The following is a 21,421-nucleotide window of genomic DNA, read 5'->3' on the forward strand; positions in this document are numbered from 1 at the left end:
CAGTTCATATTCGTTATACGGGCAAACTTTTAATGCTCTAATCTACAAAAATATACATACAAAAATATTTGAAAAGCAATGTCGCGCTCCCATTTTTAATTTGTTTAATGCATGCGTGTTTACATGAATATACACATGCACTATATTTGGTGATGGAAAAATGCCGGCAATTTGTTATATTGAGGCAAACGAAGCTACGAACGCCAGCCTATCAAAAACACAAAGCTTTTCATATCTTATCACAATTTATATGATATGCGTTCCTTTGATTTTTCATATATGTACATACATATGTACATATATGCATATTCGTACATATATGTACATATGAATATGTATGTACATACATATAATCTGTTTTAATTTTTTTGTTGTTGTATATTTTAAATAATAGCGTTCTATGTACATTATACAATACGTATTTTATTATATTTCATTCGAACACGTCGATTTATTTGCTTTGCCGACCATCGCATGCGTGTTGGTGGTCAGAGAAGTGCTGACGTTGTCAAAAGTCTGCACCTTTCAAATAAAGTATAAATTATTTTTTGCGTTCAAGCAGATTAGCGCTATATTCTTTTACAATTTACCTCAGAGAAAAACCCATTTCTGGACTTCTATTGGCCACAATGCTTTTTAATTATATTAGTATCTTATTTAGTGAACTACTGTGCGGCTGTGCGTTCAGAAATTGTAATTCTTTAAACTAATTTAATAAATATTTTTTTAGTTGCGGTGCAATAATTTAATTGAAAATTTGCAGTTAACGATGCTTTCTGGGGAGGCAGTGATACCTCGAAATTATATTATTTTTATTAAACGCTTGATTTATTAGTTCGATTCATTTAAAATTGTGGTTGATGAACTATGAAAAAAATATCACTTTTTACATGCCACTTGGGACATTAATATAACATTAATAATTGATTGATGAAGAATTTAAATGCATATATTAAGAAAATTTGTTTAAAAAAAAAGAATAAAAAAAAACTCCGCAGCCGGTAGGATTCGAACCTACGCTCCCAGAGGGAATCTGATTTCGAGTCAGACGCCTTAACCACTCGGCCACGACTGCTTATAATATTTTATTGCTTAAGTTGCCACTTCAATCGGTTGTGCATGGCAGGCAATTATTTTAATGTGTAGAATAGCGCAATAGCAATGCTGCCGGATAATTATAAATGGAAAAGCATTAAAGTTGGGGTGTATCATCAGGCAACTTTTATCTATTACTATTGATGTTAATGCACAAAAACACGAACTCCTTTTTTTATTTATTTATTTGGATTACTAATTTATTGCTAACACGAAATATGTCCTTTAGTTCATGTTTGTAATTTTTTGTTAATTTTAATATAATAAAATCTTTTCTACAGTCTTGAGCAAAAAAAAAACCATAGGTTATATATGTACATTTGTAAGACTGAAAAATCACGTTTTTTTTTGAGAATTTTTTACAAAGAACGATTTTATTAAACAAATACAATTTTTAATTATTCAAATAATGTCTACTTTAAAGTTACTAATAGCACGTAAAGTTAGGGAAAATATTGAAGTGCACGGCACCTGCAGATGATCTCCCAAGCGTCCTAAAAAAAACAGCGTTCGGCGGTGGACAAAATATCTCCGGTTTGGATTATCTGAAATCGAAAAACCAATTAGATTCTTTTTGTTGATAGATAAAGCTAGATATTAATCGAAGGAATAGTCAAAATTTTAAACTTTGATAAAATGACGGCTATAGGAAAAAAATCGAATTTTCTACAAAAATTTTCGCGAAAAATTGCCTAAAAAAATTGCAGCATTCTTATTCCTTTAATTATTTTAATTTATTAAAACCTGGAGAATATATCTGAGAAAGTTGTGTTAAAATTTCAAGACGATCGGTTCAGCCGTTTTTGAGAAATCGTGTTCACCGACTTCGAAAACGCAGTTTTGAGAAAAACGCGTTTAAAGTTTGAAAAGCACTTTACATAGGGTAAAAATTCTCTGAAAAGCCTTTTAAAAATTGCGTGTAACTTCGAAAATATTCACCGGAACGATAATAAATTGTCTGTGTGCATTCTTAAATATATGTACATTAAGAAAATAAAATAAAAACAAAATCGATTTTTTGAAAATTCTAACTATATATAACCCCGTAAACATCTCTCGATAGCGCAATCCATTCACCAATAACACCTGTTATTGGAAAACCCTTTACATTGTTCTGTTTGAAAATTTTATATTTCGTGGGAGTTAGATTTTCAGCCAATTATCATTGCAACAACAATAATTGATTATCGTGTCATATCTCCCAACTTGTTTTTTTTTTTGTTTTTGTAAATTATCTCCTGATTGTGATCAAAAACTGCTTTAGTAAACTTCTAAAATCATAATTTGTCGTACGTAAATTTGACATAAAATTAACTGAGTTCAAAAGTGATTCAACTTTTGAGCAAAATTAGTAATGCAATTTATTATATAAATTATTAATTCTAGTTTCTCACAGTTCTATTCTTCAGTACTAAATACTTACATATTATAAAAAAAAGAAAGAAATTAAAGACCATAAAAATGTTGACTTGCTAAATTAGCATTTTTAAATTCAACTTTAGTAGCATTAAACTTTGTGCGAAGCTGTATTTCTTTGTTGAAACCTTAAAGTGTTGGCATGCTTCCATCTAATTTTTTAAAGCATGATTTGTTTTGAATAATTCATTTAAGTGAGAAAAAATTTACACTACTACTTTTTGCAGCGTTTTAACATATATTTTTTTCAATTTATAACATTCAGTAATTGCTAAGAAATACTTTCAATTATTCTTTATTTTCCAAACGCATTTATCGTAGCAAACGTTTTCCAAGAAGTACTTGTTGGTACTACTTTTAGAAAGAATCCTTACCTATGAAAAAAAAAATAGCTTATGATTACATTTTGTAGAATTCCTAAATTTTTGCATGCTTCCATAGTACTCGTATATATACATATATAGGTTAATTCTAGCTAAATTCTATAAAAGAATAAGAAAGAATAGTGTCTTATAAACCAGAGGCCTTGGTAGTTAAATTGTCCATTCAGTTTCTCATTTCCTCAGCATGTGGCTCATCATGTAAAGAAAAGAATATTATAATTATTTTGAATACTCTGACAGTAACTGTAGTACAAAGCAAGTTTTTAAATACAGGATAAGATTCTCTCATTTTTTATCGCTATTTTATTTTATTTAGTTTGAACAGAACTTTCAATGGAAAATTCTTCGAAATACAACTTTCAAAAATCGATTATTGAAATAAATTTATATTTCATTGTCTATTCATCTTGTTTAGGCCCCTAAGACTCTGAATCGTTCCTTCACGCATGTTACCTATAAGGAGGCACAAAATTAATCGTCCGTTTTTTTTTTTTTTGGAACAACTTTTAACTAAATACAAAAAACAAAAAAAAATTGGCTTGAATGATGGGAATTTTTACTTTGACTTTTGCGTGCTCCATAGACCAGCTATGTGCTATCTAGTTCACAAGTGTCAAATTCTGATTGACATACAGGGTGGCTGATGAATTTTGCTACATTAAGAAACTCAAATAACTTTTTTTTAGTGTATGGAATTCATTTATTTTTTTTTCAAGTTGAAGGTCATTAAATTTTATTAAATGTAGCTTAACTAGTTTTAAAAATAATTGAATTTAAATGCCCCCCATGCTCGTTGACACAAGTGCGGCATCTTAGTAAAAAGTTGTTCATTGCTGCTTTGAGAGTTGCGACAGGAATAGCCGCAATTGTTGCCCGAATGGATTGTTTTAGTTCATCCAAATTTGTGGGCTTTGTTTTATAAACTTCTTGTTTACATAAACCCCACAAGAAAAAGTCAGGTGCAGTAAGGTCAGGCGACCTGGGGGGCCAACGAAATTCGGAGTTTCTTGAAATCAGTTTATTGGGAAATTTTCGTCGCAACTCTGTCATAACAGTCTGGGCTATGTGAGACGTTGCCCCATCTTGTTGAAACCACACAGAGTTGAAAGGAATTCTCTTTCGGCGTAGTTCTGGATAGAAAAACTCTTTCAGCATTTTCAAATAACGGTCTCCAGTAACCGTAACGGTGTGACCATTTTCTTCAAAAAAATAAGGTCCGACAATACAGCGTGAAGAAACCGCACACCACACTGTCACGCGAAGAGGATGCAATTCCGTCTCGTGGAGTATCTGTGGGTTAGAAGTACTCCATATTCGACAATTTTGTTTGTTCACATTGCCGTTTAAATCGAAATGGGCCTCATCAGACATGAAAAGGCAGTTTAACATGTTTTGGTCTTCTTCCACCATTTGCAGGATCTTCTGGCAAAATTCCAAGCGAATCGGCAAGTCTGCTGCATTCAGTTTGTTAACCATTTGAATTTTGTAGGGAAATAAGTCTAAATCTTTGTACATTATTGTTTGCAAAGACTGTCGGCTGACACCAAGTTGAGCAGATAAGCTTCTTGTTGAAACCCTTGGATTGCTTTGTATAGCTGCAGCTACAGCAGCGATCGTTTCCTCCGTCCGATCTGGTGGGTTTCGATGATAAAGCCTTCTTGCGACTGTTCCTTGCTCAGCAAAATTATTCACCAGTCTCATTATGGTCCGTCTGCTCGGGGGATCGCCGCCAAATATCCGCCTGTACTCTCTCTGTACCAAAACTACGGACTCCAGTGCGGGATAGCGGCGGACTATCCAAATTCTTGTTTGCGTGTCCCAGTTATCCATTTTAATAAATTTTAAAGATCAATCTGCAAATTAAAACAAAAATGGAACAGATAACTTAAAAAGAAAAAAAGTTATTCAATTTTTTTTTGGTAGCGGCTTTCATCAGCCACCCTGTACAACGCCATTTGCAATAATTATAAATCTTGCGAAAGGATGATTAATTTTGAGCCACCTTGCATATTCACTTCACGCTAAAGTTAGTACGCTCAGTTTAGTTACGTACTTCCACTTTCACAATATTTTCTATCATTCTTGAAATGTTCCTGTACCGGTCAGATTACAGAAAATATCGCCACTGTAGGTTCTTGAATTCAAAATGAGTCTATTCTATAAATTCCGTTCACAGTGACTGGGGAACTATTGGACTTATTTTTAGTAAATTTAAAGAAGTGATAAATTATGAGAGCGCTCTTGTTTAATACTGTCAGTCTTAGCGCCAATTTTGCAGTGCTAATTCAACTGTTACAAAATTTTAAATTAACTTTTAAATTTGGGAGGAAAAAAATTGGAAAATGGATCTAGGTTAGGTTACGGTCGTTGCCACACTCCATAAGAATATAGAATAATTTTTTTTTTAATGAAAAATGTATGTATGCATTACTTTTGGTTTAACATCGGTTTTCAATTTTAATTATTATGCATTTTTTTTTTTTCAAAAAATGGTTCGTTCCAGTACAAAATTTGTATTTGTGTAATTTGTAAGCTCTCATCATATACGAGTATTCGTCCTCCCTTGCAAGCATAATCGTATGATCCTTTTAATGCAATTATTTAAATGAAATTACCTTTTCTACTCATAAAAATAAAAAATAAATATTTTAACCGAAATCACATGTACAACAATAAATTATCACATACGGATTGCATTAGAATTTCGTTAAAGTGCCAATTATCATATCCTGAGCAAGTGCTTCGCGTATCGCAGGAGCAGTCACAAAACAGAAAAACGAAAATAACGCATTAAACAGACAATTACTTTGCTCACAATGGCCGATGATCCAGTAAATCAACAACAGTTTGCCGAAGATGTGGCAGCACTTGCCGCCGCTGGTTCTGGTGATAATCTTGGTAATCCGTATGGCAATCTTGGTGACCCTAAAGGCAATTTTAAAATGCCTAGTGTTGATGAGGTTTGGAAATTGATCCAACAGATGGAGGGTATAAGCGACGAGGAAAAGGAAAATTTAAAGGAGAATCTTTACAATCCACAAGAAGGCACAGCTGAGGATTTTATGCGCCGCTATGCTGAGCCCGGCCCCGCGCATTCCTCCTGGGATTATATGATCTTCTTTGCAATGATTGCGCTTATTTTGCTCGTTTTTGGTAAGCCAGGAAAACAGAGGAAATTTCTATACTAATTAACAAATTTCTAAAAATTAAAAAGGTTTTTAAACTGTATATGCATATATATTTTTATTTCTAAGAATGTGTGTTTTTATTAAATATTTGAAGTTAGTTTTAAACGAAATCACGCCAACAAGATTTACTACCATAAATTACTAAATTCTTACAGATAAAGTTCTATATCTCCGTAGTTTTTTTTTCTCGGCTGGCTCGACTTTTTGCGACAAAATTAAGAAAGTGTTAGGACTTAAAAAAAAGGGGGGAAAATAATACCCGGTTTCTGGGAAGAATCCTTAAATGTGCTTAAAGTCTCACTAGTTCACATTTGCCCTTACTAAAGTAAGGTAAAGGTAAAGTTCTATATCTCCACTGATAGGCTTGAAATTTTTACATAATGCGGAGGAAGTGTTAAGCCTTTGAAAAATTAATTTTGAAATAATTTGAAATTTATTATATTTTAAAATGAAAAAAAAAAAAATCCAAATAATAAAAAAAAATTTTTCTAATTGCGATTGTTCTGCGGTTCCTGCCATAATAATAAATACCGTACTACAGACTAGTTCGTTGGAGGACTGCTCCTCTCAGAAATGTTCTCACAAAGCTAAGTGCACGCACTGCGATTAGGACTTACTCGTATTTGGAGAGAATTAATATTTCAAATATTTTATATCATTCCTACGCTTCAATAATCAAATATCCGTACCTAAAGGCAGGAAGGTTCATCGTTGGAAAATGAACTTGCAGCTAATAACTGTTTACTAACTTAATAACTTCCACCGTGATCCACTGATTCCAAGATCGCAGGAAGAAATCAACGCTATAGACTACTAGGGAGGTCTTAACATATCATTTAATTTAGACTTGTTTATACTTAATATAGTTTTGTATATGGACTTGAATTGCACTTAAATTTTTGTCTATCTTCTAATCTGAAGGGCCGTTTTCCAGATTTTGCTGTCTGTTGATCACTTCAGTTTTTCATGCAGAGATGAGACTTAATACACGGTGGCGCAAATTAATCATCCTATCGGAAGATTTATAATTTTGGCAAATGGCGTCGTACGCCAATCATATTTATTTGAATTTTGTGAACTAGAACTAGAGTATACAAACAGACAAGCAATAGAGCGCGCAAAGGTCAAAATAAAGATTTGCATCACTTAAAACAATTTGCGGTATTTAATAAAAAAGTTATTCAAAAACAAAATTTGATGATTAATTTTGCGCCACCTATGACATACCTATATCATTAGTCAAAAATTGTGCTTTGCCCTAGAATCCAGGAGTAATTATGAGTAATGTTTTCTGATATATATATATTACATATAATTGGCGCGTACACCCTTTTTTGGGTGTTTGGCCGAGCTCCTCTTCCTATTTGTGGTGTGCGTCTTGATGTTGTTCCACAAATAGAGGGACCTACAGTTTTAAGCCGACTCCGAACGGCAGATATTTTTATGAGGAGCTTTTTCATGGCAGAAATACACTCGGAGGTTTGCCATTGCCTGCCGAGGGGCGACCGCTATTAGAAAAATGTTTTTCTTAATTTTGGTGTTTCACCGAGATTCGAACCGACGTTCTCTCTGTGAATTGCGAATGGTAGTCACGCACCAACCCATTCGGCTACGGCGGCCAATGTTTTCGGATAATGCAACATATTTTCGTCCCTAACAGCGGTAGTCAGACGTTGAAACTTATTCGCAGTAAATTTCTCCTACTCAGTGATAAGATCAAATGCATGCTTAGGTCTATGGGCCGCGATCTGGGTCTATCTATAGCAGAGAACGGCCGGACATCTATTTTTGAGGTGGAACCAAGCATCGGCCAATTTCGGCCGAAACCGAACTGAACATTTTCAAGGGCCAAAGTAATAAGCATACAATGATTTTTTAAAAGTTCACTTATTTAATTGATAAAAAAGCTAAAAAGCTACATAAATTTTAATTAAATTAATTGAATCTCTTGTTGTAGCAGCATAAATGTAAATGCTGGAGTGACAATACTCTGGGTCGTTCCGGTAATATATAATAGACTGGCATGCGAACGAATTTAAGCTCATAATGTACACTAACGGGCAATAAAATTGTTATGCAACATATGAACAAGTTGTTACATATTTTTATTTAGTGTTTATTCGTTTTTTTTTATAAAAGTTTAACTCATTATACAACAAAAACCATGTGAATCGTTTTTTCAAACTTTTTGCAAAAATTCTGCAAATTTTCAAGAAAATTTCAAAATTTTTCAGCAAAAGTTCAGCCATTTTATATAAAGAATATATAGAAGAAAATGCGTGACATTGGCAACAAAAACAAAAAATTTCAAAAATATGTGGTCAAAATGTAACGCACCTATTTTATTCTCCATGAGTGTACTTCTAGAAATAGATGCATAGACAAGTTGTATCGAAGTTATGAACGCCCCAATGACTATTGAACGACACCTTTTCCTTACTTCAGAATCATCAGTCATATGTAGAATGTACTCATAATAGTTATTTGTGCATTAAAGGATATAAAGTTTACTCCAGAAGCGGTCTGATGCATGTACACATGTAACACATGCGCTGAAAAGTCCCAGGCCTAACAAAGAAAACACGTTTCTTTTTTTTCAAAATTAGCTTTATTCATCAACTTAATTTCCATCAAAAACAACGCAATCATTCCAGCGCCGCTCTAACATTTCAATACCATTTTTGTAGAACGATTTTTTTTTGCCTCAAAATAGGCCTCAGTTTCAGCGATAACCTCTTCATTCGAGCTAAATTTCTTACCGGCGAGCATTTTTTGAGGTCCGTAAACAGCCAGTAGTCAGCCAATTTGGCGAATACGCGGACAAGGGCCGTTGTCTTGAAAGTGAGCAAACGCTAGATCCACTTTGAACAGAACTTTCTCATAGCCAAATGCTTATGCAATATAAAGCCAACACAATCTTTTGATATCTTTACGATGCCAGTTAACTCACGTAACTTCACTTTTCGATCATGCAAAACGATTTTGTGGATTTTTTTTATGTTTTCTGGTGGTACCGCCTCATTTGGAAGTACACTGCGTTGTGCATCATAGGTGTCTCTACAACCAAGTCAGCAAACCATCGTTTTGTTGTTGTTCCTGATGGAGCGGAGTCTCCATAACGCTTTTCAAGCCATCGATTCACGTGAGCGGTATTTTTTCCCATCAAAAAGATGTGTAAAATTAAAGCACGAAATTCTTTTTGATTCATTGTTTCAAAAATTACAAAAGTAGCATCACTCTTAGCACAATAACTCACGAACTATGAATAGAATATAATGAAATTTTAGCAGCTAAGGTTGGTATTAACTGCAAAAGAGGTGAATGCAATAAAACTGGTGCCATCTATGTGTTAGGCCCGGAACTTTTCAGCCCATGTGTTACATACACATATGTATTCTTTAAACATTTTCTTCGGACCCATTCTCCCTAAGCTTATCAAGTGTTTTATATGGAACTCAAGGCATTTAAGGTAAGGGCCACCCTATAAGCAAATAATGCTTTAAGAAAGAACATTTCAATTAGAAGAGTTCCAGCCTGCGGGATGAGATAAAATAGTATACTACATATATTCAAGAATGTTCGGGGTTATTTATATCTGGTCCCAATTCTTGTGTATAAATCTATAAGCTGTTATTGGTTTTCAATAACTTTCTCATACGATGCCCACCAAAGTGAAAATAATATTTTAAGGTGCTAAAACCGACTTTTAATATGTTATATTTTCTCATGCCATTGCGGAAAGCAAAATTCCTAACTTCCTAAATAAGCTTAATATGTTTCAACTCCAACTATCTACCATTCGCTTATCGGCCATATAAGTACGATAAGTTATACGATATTCAATGTAAACACTATCGGCAAAATGTTTTAGGTCTTACATACTGATGTATAGAGCGCAACGCTCATTCGCTGGAAGAGTAGCATATCTAAAAAGCATTTTTTTAAAGATAATATGCAGAAATGTCAACCAGCCTTCCGTCTATGCTGTGTAAAATATAATGAGCTCAGAAACATAAAACAATAAAATATGAGTTGTTGTAATAGAAAGCAATAGTAACGGAAGACTTTAAGCCGGTTTTTTTTTGTTTTTTTTTTTTGATATTTTGATTTGTTGAATTATGACGTTCTTCCAGCAAACGTGCGACATGTATACTCCAACCATTACATACATGAAATACACAATAAATGGAGCAAAGCTAAAACAAAAATAGAAAAATAAAAAATAATAAAACAATAAAGCGCGCGCCAACTTCTATGCGACTGTCTTGCATTTTTTACGCTCCCACCACGTGGTTCCTTTAACGACTCGCGTGCACTTAGTGTTCAGCAGTTGTCGGTCTCTCCGCTTGTTGGACGGGGATTCGTTAGCAGTCGAACGCCGTCACTTAAAATATTCGTACACAATTTTTCGTGGCATTGCTCGCTCGCGTGCACAAACCCATAGATAGTTTTGTAGATTCGTCCAATACGTGAGCGTATGTTCTGACGGTTATGGCAACCGGCGGCGGTGAACACCTTCACATAATCGATCAGCTGCAAAGCACTGTGCAATCGATCATAAGGCAAATTGGCGGCGATAATAGTTATGCAAAACGGCTGGTCGACAAAATACATGCCCTGCAGGAGAAGGTGGAATCGCTTTCGGGCCAGGAGCGCATCGAATTTCTACACAATGCTAAGGATACGCTGCGCAACACTATCGAGCATGCCGAGCAAAAGCTAATGCAATACACGAACTTTCAGCAGGTTTACACATACTCGATCGTGGCGGCTGTGATATTTACAGTGCTTTTAGTGATCGGTTTGTTGGAATTTTAGCTGAATTACATATTTTTTCTTTGTTGCTTATTACGATTATTGTTAAATGATTAGTATGAAGAAGCTTTGAAAATTTGAGTGCGCGTACTTGGGTTGTAAAGTTCAATTATATTTCTATTTATTTGTGATCGCTCTGGGTGTGAGAGACTATGAATCAGCTGTGGCAAATGGTTTCACTAATATTATATTATTGTTAGATGGCTTTTAACATGATTACAAACGGAAATTTATTCGACTACTGATTGTGTGTGTGCACTTTGATCTCGCCCGAAACAAGCAAGCAAGCAAGAGCAAGAAATGCTCTGAAATGCATGAAAATGATGTTGCGTGTTTTGATTACAGTTCGACGTTGTTTATTTAATGAATAACGTTAAAAAGAAAGTGGTTTAACGGGTTTTGTACGATGTTTGTTTCCAGCCTGGGCACGTAGTAACCATTTCTTCAATTCACTAATTTGTTTTGCTGCTGTTGACTTGTGTACTCACGCACGCACATACGACTAACGACATTAATACATGTATGAAAAGTCATGTTTTCTCGGTCAATAATTAGCTCTGTATTTATATAATATAGTATATTAGGGCGAGCCATTTTGTATGAAACTATTTTTTCGACTTCGTGCCTGGCAGATTCGAATTTTAAGAATTATAAGAAAAAAGTCCATTTGAGTCAATTTTGAGTGCCCCAAATTTTAAAAGTAGCTTCACTTGTATTCACATGTCACTTCATGTTTTTACAATATTCCAAATATTTTCTTGCTAAAAATATTTTGCGTTGAATTTTGAGAAAATTCTTGTATAACCAAAACCTTATAAATCAAAGTTCTAAATTTTCTAAAATTATTATCAACATTTCCCATTTTCTAGTATTATCATCAAAATTTCAGATTTTTTAATCAGAATTTTTAAAAAACTCCTGGGTAAGCAGTTTTATATAAGTATAGAGCATTCCTCCAACAGCCAGTTCTGCGTTATCGGAACGACCCGGATTTACTATATATCCGGCCAAGGACTGTCACCCCAGCAGCACTCCCCGCACATGTATGGAGAATGTTTTTGCTGCTGTTGTTGTATAGAGCTCATTAGCTCCTTCGAGGAGTATGTTTTATACAAATTTTTTTCAACAGAAAATACGGATATCATATGATACAGTATTAAAAAAAATTTCCAAAAACTAAGAGTTTAAATAACTCTTGAAAAATAAAAGAAATATTCAGCCAAAGTTCAGCTATTTCTTTGCCCAAGACGAAACAAAACCGAAGTGATCTTTTGTGACCGAACTAGGTCGAAATCGAAGCCGAAGCCGAAGTTCGGTCGTTCTCTAATCTTTGGGCGTAGAAAATTTGTATCGAAGTTATGGATGCCCCAATTACTATTGAGCTAAATCTTTTCCAAAAAAAGGTACTTCGGCAACCCTTATACGTATGTATAATATAAGTACTTTCGTTTATTTCAAGTCTAGCACAGAATTATAGTTTGTACAGATAACTCAGAGCGAATGTGAACTTAAATTACTACGGATAATTAAATTAAAAAAATAGTTCAGATTTCATAAAAATCATTTTTTGTCACCGAAAAATCACGAGGGATAGAACTCGAGATCTCATTGAATTCTCTTAGAGCGCGAGCAATAGGATAGAAAGGGAGTGTTCCTTAAAAAGGATGAGCAATCAATTTCTCCTTAAATTATTAAAAACAAAAGGCAGTGAGAGTATAGACCTGCTCTCTAGAGACTTTTAGTTAATTAAAATCAAATGGGACTTATAGGAAGGGATAAGATATGAGAATATAACATTTCAGAGCATATTTGAGGAACACCTTCTGTACACGTTCAATTCTGCCAATTGCAAATTGGTGGCAAGGCCTCCATACTCTAATTTAGAGCGAATAAAGGAAATAAAAAGTAATTGGTGAGTGTCAGGGTGCAGGAATTTCAGGCTATTATGCCGTATAAAAAGTGTGCCTATTAGTTATTAGGATGTGCCTATTAAATGAAAAATGTGAGTCAAAGATCACTCCAAGATCTTTGAATTCACGGACAGATTCAAGAAACATTTGGAGTTTTGGCGAAAATTACATGAAAACATTTCTTGATATTTAGAGAAATGCCAGAGTTACCGCACCAGCGAATGAGCGCATTAATTTCCGATTGCAACATAGTTCTTCTAACCACAGAAACTATTTTCAAATCATCAGCATAAAGAAGGAAATTGGCAAACGAAAAACTAATACTACTACTAATATCATTGATAAATAGAACGAAGGGTAGAGGCCCTAAAATACTGTCTTGTTGCAGTGAAAGGTTCCGTTCATCCATCCTCAATCATGACTACACATTGTCTGTCGGATAAATAAGATTTCAATCATTGAATGAAAACAGAATGAAAACCAAGCGAGGCTAACTTACGAATTGCATAAGAAACTCTATCAAATGCTTTAGAAAAGTCCGTGTAAACACAGTTGCCTTGAAAACCTTCAGCAAAAGTTGAAAAGCAATATTCACCAAAAGCAGCTGTAGACCTACCCGTGAGAAATCCATGCTGATTGGGCGAAATTAAACTCTTAGTCACAAAGTACATCTTATCTTTTACAATTCCTTCGAAAATTTTGAATATAATAGAAAGAAAGTAATTGCACACATCATTATTTTGGCCGCTTTTAAAAATTGGGGCAATAGTTGTGATTTTCCAATAGTTGTTAAGAACTCCAGAAGATGAAGATTTTTTAAAAATTACTTTCATAGGAATAACAATATCCGGACAGTTTTTAAGACAAATTTCGGAGAGCCTATCCTTATCAGTCCGCGTAGAAATTTTTAAACCCATGGCCCCATTCGCAATGTCCAAGGTTTAAATAGCCAAAATTAAAAGGTGAAAGTAGATTAACATGACAAGAAGAAAATGAGTCTGCATCATCAGTAGTGGAATTAGATTTTGAAAAAAATCGGCAAACAAGTTGGCTACGTAGTAGTACAATGGTCTACTGACTGAGTGCTTGGACTTGTCCAACCCCCACAAATCTCAAATCTAAGTTGTCTACGTCCGCAGGTGTGGTAGCAGATTTCTCATTAAAACGCGCCGCAGAAAGGACTCCAGCGCTTGACTTTTTGGGTTTAACAAACCGCCAAAAGGCCTTGGGATTTGACTTAATATTCTCTTCAATTTTAAGAATATAATTTCTATTCAGAAAATTGTTTAAAAAGTTGAATTTTTTCAAGCATTACTGGTAATTTGTAAAGATAGTTTGATTCTTAGATTCTAAAAATTGTTTCTGAAACTTGTTCTGCTTGTTTTTAAGTTTTTTAAGTTGACAAGTGTACCATGGAAGCTCAAAACCTTGTTGTTTAATTTATGGTACATATTTCATGAAAATTTCGAGCAACTGAGCTTTAAAGGCAGAATAGAACTCAAGAATATCTAACCCAGATAGCAAATCTTTCCAGCTAATGTCAAGTGAAACGCTGTTCAATCTAGAAAAGCACAAGAGTAGAAATAGAAAGCAAGTGCCTCGTCTTCGTGTCTAGTCATGGCAGCAAAAACTCCAAAAAAAAGACATTCATAATAATTAAGTAAATATTAATTTCGATATAACTCTCTTCGTATTAATTAATCATAGCATAATTTGACATTTAGGGGGCTCGAAATTAACTTTAGAGCTTTCCTCTACTGGACTTTGTTTCTTATAATTTTAAGTACAATTCGAATCTGCTTGAAACGATATCGGAACAAAATGACCCCGCCCTAATATACATACATACATGTGTATGCAATAGGTGCCTCTTTTAGAGGTATAGAACTTTTTTCTGTAAAGAAAACACAAAAAACAATATTTTTATTCTGTTTTCCATCATTTAGTGTTTATTAATAATTTCCCGCGCGTGGCCATCACCACTGTGCCCTTTAATGAGACTCCGATCGCTCCAATTTTGTATTTATACCTGCATAACCGACTTAACCTGGCTAATAACGACCCGAATGCAGGCCTCTAAGTCGTCAATTAGAACAGTGTGTTGACGTACCCTCACAATAAATAGTCCAAAGTATTTCAATCACATAACCCAGGCGGCCAATTTACAATTTTATTTGCTGACTATGAAAACGATTTGTTCAATGAATTACACTGCACAACAGTATTTCTGATGATTGGGTTATGATATATGTTTTTAATCCAATTTTTAATGACAATTTCAAATCTGTAACTGAAATTCCTGTATCAGCTCTATATGACTCTATATGACACATTTGATTTTTTGTAATAAAACACTATAGATTTAAATATTATTTTATTTTATTGCCTTCTTAAGTTTAAAAAAATTTTCTTTTATATGATTTCCTTGCTGAAGTTGAAGGCATAGAACTGTTGTTAATGCTCCAACAATAGTCGGCCATCATGTGTGTGTTCCAGTAACCTTGATAGCGTTCCTCCATCGTACGAAGGTCCTGGTGGAATCGCTCGCCCTGTTCTTTGCTGAGATCCCCAAGATTGGCTGGAAAATAGTCCAGATGGTTGTGAAGAAAGTGTAATTTAATGCTCATATTACATCCAACCCTTTGGAAGTGACCCATTAGTTGTTCGACGTGCTGAGAATAATCAGAACTTTTCTTATTTCCTAAGAAATTTTGAACAAGCCAAACAAACTCATTCCATGTCATTTTCTCAATCACTGTCATAGTGTCTATGAAATTTGAGTCTTTTATTAACGGTCTTATCTGTGGCCCGTCAAAAATACCCGCTTTTATCTTTTCTGCACTCAATTTTGGAAACTTTTTAGACAGAAAAAGAAAACAATTTCCATTTTTGTCAAGAGCTTTAACAAATTGTTTTATAAGCCCCAGTTTTATATGTAACGGAGGTAAAATTATACGATCCCTTGATACTAAAGGTGGGTTTATCACGTTCTGTTGTCCTGGTACTAACGCTTCCCCAGCAGGCCAATCTTTTTTAATCCAATGTTGATTTTTAGCTCTACTATCCCATTAGCAACGAAAACAGGGAAACTTTGTGTAACCACCTTGTTGGCCTAAAAGAAAGTTTACCATTTTTAAATCGACACATATGACCCAATTGTCGTAGGGCTCAAAACACGTCTATATGCCAATCGTATGAAGGATATTCCCATTTGCCTCGATTTTTTCGGTTAATGCCAGTTATTTTTACCATACAAAAATAACAGTCGTCGTGGTGGTTCACAGGTTCAATCCAGATCATAGCAGTTTCGTATCTAAATTTATTCTTTTTCTTATTCGTCCACAAACGTAGAAACTTAACGCACGTTTTGCATACCTTTTGTGGAATTCAAGGCTTATTTTTCATTTCCATTGGGTGACCGAAGTAATTTTTGTACGCCTCATTTACGAACGATGTCACATTCAAACGGTTTTCTTGAAACATATACTCTCCGCAAATAAAACAAAAACTATTCCGGTAATTTATACAAACTCGTCTTGACGATGCCATAACAAATAGTATTAAGAAAACTTAATATTTGTTTAAATATTCGTCAATTAACACTGAAATATAGTGATTTTTTTGTGATAGCTATAACTCGTAAACAAGAGCTGTTACAAAAAAAATGAGGGTATATTTAGAATCAGCGTTGTCAAATTAGTAAACATCAAGTATCAAAAGTCATTCATCAGACAAAAAGTGCGATTTTGTTTTTTTGTGTTATGGGTGTCCATAGAAGTGAAATTTGTATATCATTTTACGTAAAAGCTGCTCAGTTGGATAAAGTGTTCAGTAAGTTTAACATACAGAAATTCGTTTTAGAAATAAAGTTCCACATTTTTTAAAAATGGTTTTACTGTGAGCAGTGTAAACATAACAAAAATGTGCCTTTATTAGCGACTCGCTTAACAGATAAACTCTATCAAAAGTTCATCAGGTCTAAAAAACTCTCGTTATTTATTATATTCAGCGTATTAATTAAGGTTTTTCTCTTTTCCAACACGTTTTTATTAGTGTTTGGTCAGGAAGGGCAAAAAATGTATTCGTGTTTAGTTAATTAGCGACTCAAACTGAGCAAGTCCCATTTCAATGCAAGTTAGGGTGCTTGATTTTCTACTTAATTTATTATAAAAGTATAGAAAAATAATTAATGGGAAAATTTTACTTTTGAAAATCAGACAAAATAAACACCTTAAAGATTTAAGCCATTTGAATAAATAATTGCTCGTATTTGAGTTTCTACTAGGGCTTCTAAAATCCAAATTAATTAATTTATTTATTTATTCAAAGGGTCATAAAAATATAATTTCCGACTGACTACTAAAACTAAAGAGTAATGGAAATATATACATAATTCAATTAGAAACTTACATCTAACTAAAATATAGAGTCAGTAGAACAGAAAATTCTTTCTTGGTAACTGAGAAAATTAGAATTGGAGATGTCATTAAAATTACGAATAGCACGTTCAGTAGGAGCATTGCGGGCACAATTTGTATTGAACTTATCGAAAATATTTAAATAGAAAGGAAGGGAATTACGAAGAATTCTGTGAGGTGTAAGAAAACTTATACTTTGCTCTGCTAAGAAAGCCCTAATCCAATATTCACTAAACACAGCGAGATTATACCCTGTGGACCGTCCAGTGACGAATCCATGCTGATTGCACGATCCTTTTAATGGCAAAGGACAGACATATTTTCTTTGACGATGGTTTCAAAAAGTTTTGAAATTGTCGAGAGTTTGGAAATTGGTCGATAATTACTTACTTCATTCTTATTGCGGCTTTTAAAAATTAGGGATATACTTGTTAGTGTCCAGCCATCAAAGAAAATTCCACAAGATAATGACTTACTTTAGATTATTTTTAGAGGTGAAATAACTGCCTGGCATTTCTTTAGAAAAATTACAGGAAGCCCATCGATATCTTTCTGTGATCAGGGGTTTTAAGCTTAATATGCCATGTTCGACATCATCATATGATAGACTTAGTCGCCTAAAATTCAGAGTTGAGGATTGATTTTTAAAGATCGATCTAAAAAGCGATCAGAATCTGAATCACTATCATTCTGAACAAAATTAGATTGGAATATTGGCATTATTTCCAATATACTCAGACATGCCGAAGTTTTGGTGCACAGTATGAGCCCTACTCGCTTAGGGTAATGCGACTATCACTGCAGCAGTATTTCTCAAAAATTGAAGGGGGTATTTTTTGCAACAACAAAAATAACAGTTCAATGTTGCTTAATTCTGTTAATTCTTGGCGTATGTGAATTCGTAAGCGGGATTTTCATGGGAGCACAGCGTCGCCGTTACACCTGAAGATGTACGAGACATTCCGAGCTCCATAAATATGTAGATCGGACTGGACCTTTGTACATTTCATATTGATAAACTAATTCCTTTCTATGGTACATATATAAAAGCTAACCAGGCCTTCTTTCTATCGCAAGAAATGTGAAGCTTTACTGGGCTCCGCGACATAAAGTAAAAAGGGAATTGAAGAGCGGCGGGTTATCAAGCTAGTCAAGTAAGACGTATGTCTAAAGGGTGGACCTGTCAATATTTGCAAGTTCTTCTCAATCTCGTCTTCTCCGTTTTCTTTGGAACATTATATTTCCTTTTTTTCAACTCATAATGACGTGCTTACGAAGTTCCTGTTCTGCTTGATCGGCAAAATTGTCGCATCAATCGTTTTTAGACATAGTTCATGGCATCCACCAAGCGAGCAAAGTTTTGGGCAAACTCCAAGCCGTTCAATGGATGTCGACCTGTACAAAAAACCATGCCATGAACATCAAATTCCACTTATCCGTGTGGTTGCACACAAGAAATTGGGTGAATGGTGTGGACTTGGCGGATGTGCTTTTGTGGTTATTAAGGATTTCGGGCAGGAGACTCCTGCTTTGGATATTGTGAAAGAACATTTGCGACAAAAATAGCTAAATGCGTTCTGAATATTTAGTTTTAAATAACGTGGACCAAATATTGTATTTTTTGCTGCGGTCAAGGATAACAAACTATTATATCAAATTCGTGTGCTTTTGAGTAGTAGAATCCTTTCATAAATAAAAAATTGAATTTAATAACATGCGTGCCGCTCAAAAGTTGGATCGCCATATGTCTATGTTCTATTAATTATTATGGCCATCTGTGTCATCTATATGTTGTCCCAGGTGACGCACTGTTTCGAGGAGTTCAGATTAAAAGGTGAACCGGAAATGCCGTACAGAAATGTGTTGAATCTATCGAGACCGACTTTGAATAGGTGGGCGTTGAACCAGCTACTGCATCCAGCATCTCTCAGTGTTATGCAGCTCAATGTTGGTCGTTGTTGGATTGCCTCGTCACACAAATTCTTCTGCTGGGGGAATGATGCTGAAGTGGCAGTCTTCTACTTTACATAGATGGCACTACAACCGTATATCGGTTTTGGCCGAAGCCAAAGCCTTGTGTCATCTAGCTCGGTTCGCTGGCGTCAATTGGTGACACCGAGTGCTGCCTCAGTGCTTTGATGACTCACTTGGTCTCTCCAACGTAGATTATGTATTCCTTTTCTCGTCGTCCACAGGTAGGTTTCCCCGCACTTTCGTTCATCCTCGAGACATGGCCAAGTCAGCGCAGCCGCTGTATTTTAATACGCTTCACAATGTACACATCTCGGTATAGCTCATACAGCTCGCTGTTCCATTGGATACGAAACTCATTCTCCCCTACGCGAAGAGGACCAAAGACTTTTCGGAGAATTTTTTATCTCGAACGCTCCCTGTGCTTTGTCATCCGTGGTCGTCATCGTCCAAGCTTCTGCGCGGTATAAAAGGACGGAGATGCTTTTGTACAGTGCTGTTTGCGTTTTTCAAGAGAGACTCTACTTCCCAATTGTCTACTGAGCCCACAGTTACACCTGTTGGCAAGAGTTTTGGTTGTTAACACTGGTTCCAAAATAAAAAAAAGGGCTTCACCACTTAAAATTCGCATTTGCCAACAGTGACGTGTTGTCCAAGACGTGAGGACTCTTTGTGTGTTAACAGCAGGCACTTTGTTTTACTCTCGTTCACGGCAAGATCCCGTTTTTCTGCTTCCTTCTCCAGACTGGAGTACGCTGAACATACGGCGCGGTTGTTCAGGTCGACAATATCGTCGCCAATAGTATGACTTTTTTGTAGTAGATAGGGCCAAAGCGATTCAACAGCACGAATAATTTTTTTCAGTAGGAGATTAAAGAAATCACACGAAAGAGATTCGCCATGTCTGAAAACTCGCTTGTTATCGAACGGCTCGGAGAGGCCGTTTTCGATCCTGACGAGGCTTACTGCAGCGCTCAACGTCATTTTACACAGCGACCCGGATTTATATCCGGCCAAGAACTGTCACTCCAGCAGCATTCACCGTATATAAGTATGGGGAATGCTTATGCTGCTACAACAACAACAACAAATACAGATATAAATCCAAAGCATTCCGGTGAAGTAAAGCCAAGCCAACTGTCGTGTTTGGCGTATCTATTTCCACAGTTTTGTATTTTGCAGAATTGCATTTTCTATCGTTTAATAGAAGATTCAGTATTTCATTACTTTTAATCAGCACTTGAGCATAGTCTAAGAACTAAATTTTTGAAATTCTGAACTCGTTAAATTAAACAAAAATTATTTATCACTTATTTATGTAAATTTTTTTATTTTTTTCAGCGCTCTTCGGCTACAAACTATACAAGTCGCTAATGGAGAAGGAACTGAAAAAGCAAGAGAAATTAAAAACCAAACAAGCCAAAAAGTTAAAAAAGACAAATTAAAGTAGACAATTTTAATTCATATATTTACACTAAAGTTACGAATATAACATTCTAAACTGGAATATGCCAATTTTTCTTCACGACGATGCTAATTGCGTTGTATCTTGATGATATGTAGATGAAATCAAATTTATGTATGGCAATTGAGCGCAATTAATATTTAATACCGTAAGTTGTAGCGTGTTTTAAAAACTTATAATGCAATATCTATACAAAAGCTCTATACACCAAATCAAAGGCATATGTACGTAAATTTACGGATACATACAAATATATATATACAAATGAAGTTGGATGTAGTTCAATAAATATATAATATATACAAATAATCAAAAAGCGCACGTGATGTATGGTGTTCGCACCGGGTAGAAACGAGAAGAAATATAGACCGTAGACCGAATCGAGCAGCCCTTCGTTGTTTCTTTTTACTGCCAAACATTGTAGTTTACATATGCAATGCCATTGATTGACTTTTAACAAGTCTTAAAACACCAAACAATAAATACTCGTCAGAATGTATTGCGTAAGTAATATCCATATATCGCCCCTTAGTATTAAAAGAGCCTATAAATTTTTTGATGTTTTGAGAAAATGAATTTCAAACTTTTTGTCGAAAGTAGCTCTCACTCAAATCTCGTTATGTCTGTAAATATTTATTATTTTTTGACTGACGTTTCGACCCACTTTGTGGAACTAGAATTTGACAAAATTTTGACCACATATAGAATCGACGATGGAGAATCCAAAAATGCAAAAAAAAAAATAATAGCCTATGAGCAC

The 21,421-nt window shown here is 34.8% G+C and overlaps 1 protein-coding gene and 1 non-coding gene across 3 annotated transcripts; one reads left to right on the top strand and one right to left on the bottom strand.

Moving 5' to 3' along the window:
• Positions 1-661: 661 nt before the first annotated feature.
• LOC129244603 (uncharacterized) lies at positions 662-20,977 on the top strand. 2 transcript variants are annotated; one of them, XM_054882325.1, is made up of 3 exons: positions 662-693; positions 5,595-6,047; positions 20,538-20,977. In XM_054882325.1, exons 2-3 carry the CDS (start codon positions 5,711-5,713, stop codon positions 20,639-20,641), a joined length of 441 nt encoding a protein of 146 aa, XP_054738300.1. In that variant the 5' UTR covers positions 662-693; positions 5,595-5,710; the 3' UTR covers positions 20,642-20,977. The 2 variants fall into 2 exon arrangements, with proteins under 2 accessions (XP_054738300.1, XP_054738301.1); XM_054882326.1 differs by lacking the exons at positions 662-693; positions 5,595-6,047 and adding an exon at positions 10,415-10,883.
• Trnas-cga (transfer RNA serine (anticodon CGA)) lies at positions 994-1,075 on the bottom strand. Its single transcript has one exon. It is a non-coding gene; the product is annotated as a tRNA-Ser (tRNA).
• Positions 20,978-21,421: the final 444 nt, after the last annotated feature.

Source organism: Anastrepha obliqua, chromosome 4, assembly GCF_027943255.1.
Source record: "Anastrepha obliqua isolate idAnaObli1 chromosome 4, idAnaObli1_1.0, whole genome shotgun sequence".
NCBI lineage: Eukaryota > Metazoa > Arthropoda > Insecta > Diptera > Tephritidae > Anastrepha > Anastrepha obliqua.

Coding starts and splice junctions, on each gene's coding strand:
- LOC129244603 (XM_054882325.1), top strand. CDS start 5,711: ATGGCCGATGATCCAGTAAATCAACAACAGTTTGCCGAAGATGTGGCA. Junction 6,048..20,537: donor GCTTATTTTGCTCGTTTTTG/GTAAGCCAGGAA, acceptor TATTTTTTTCAG/CGCTCTTCGGCTACAAACTA.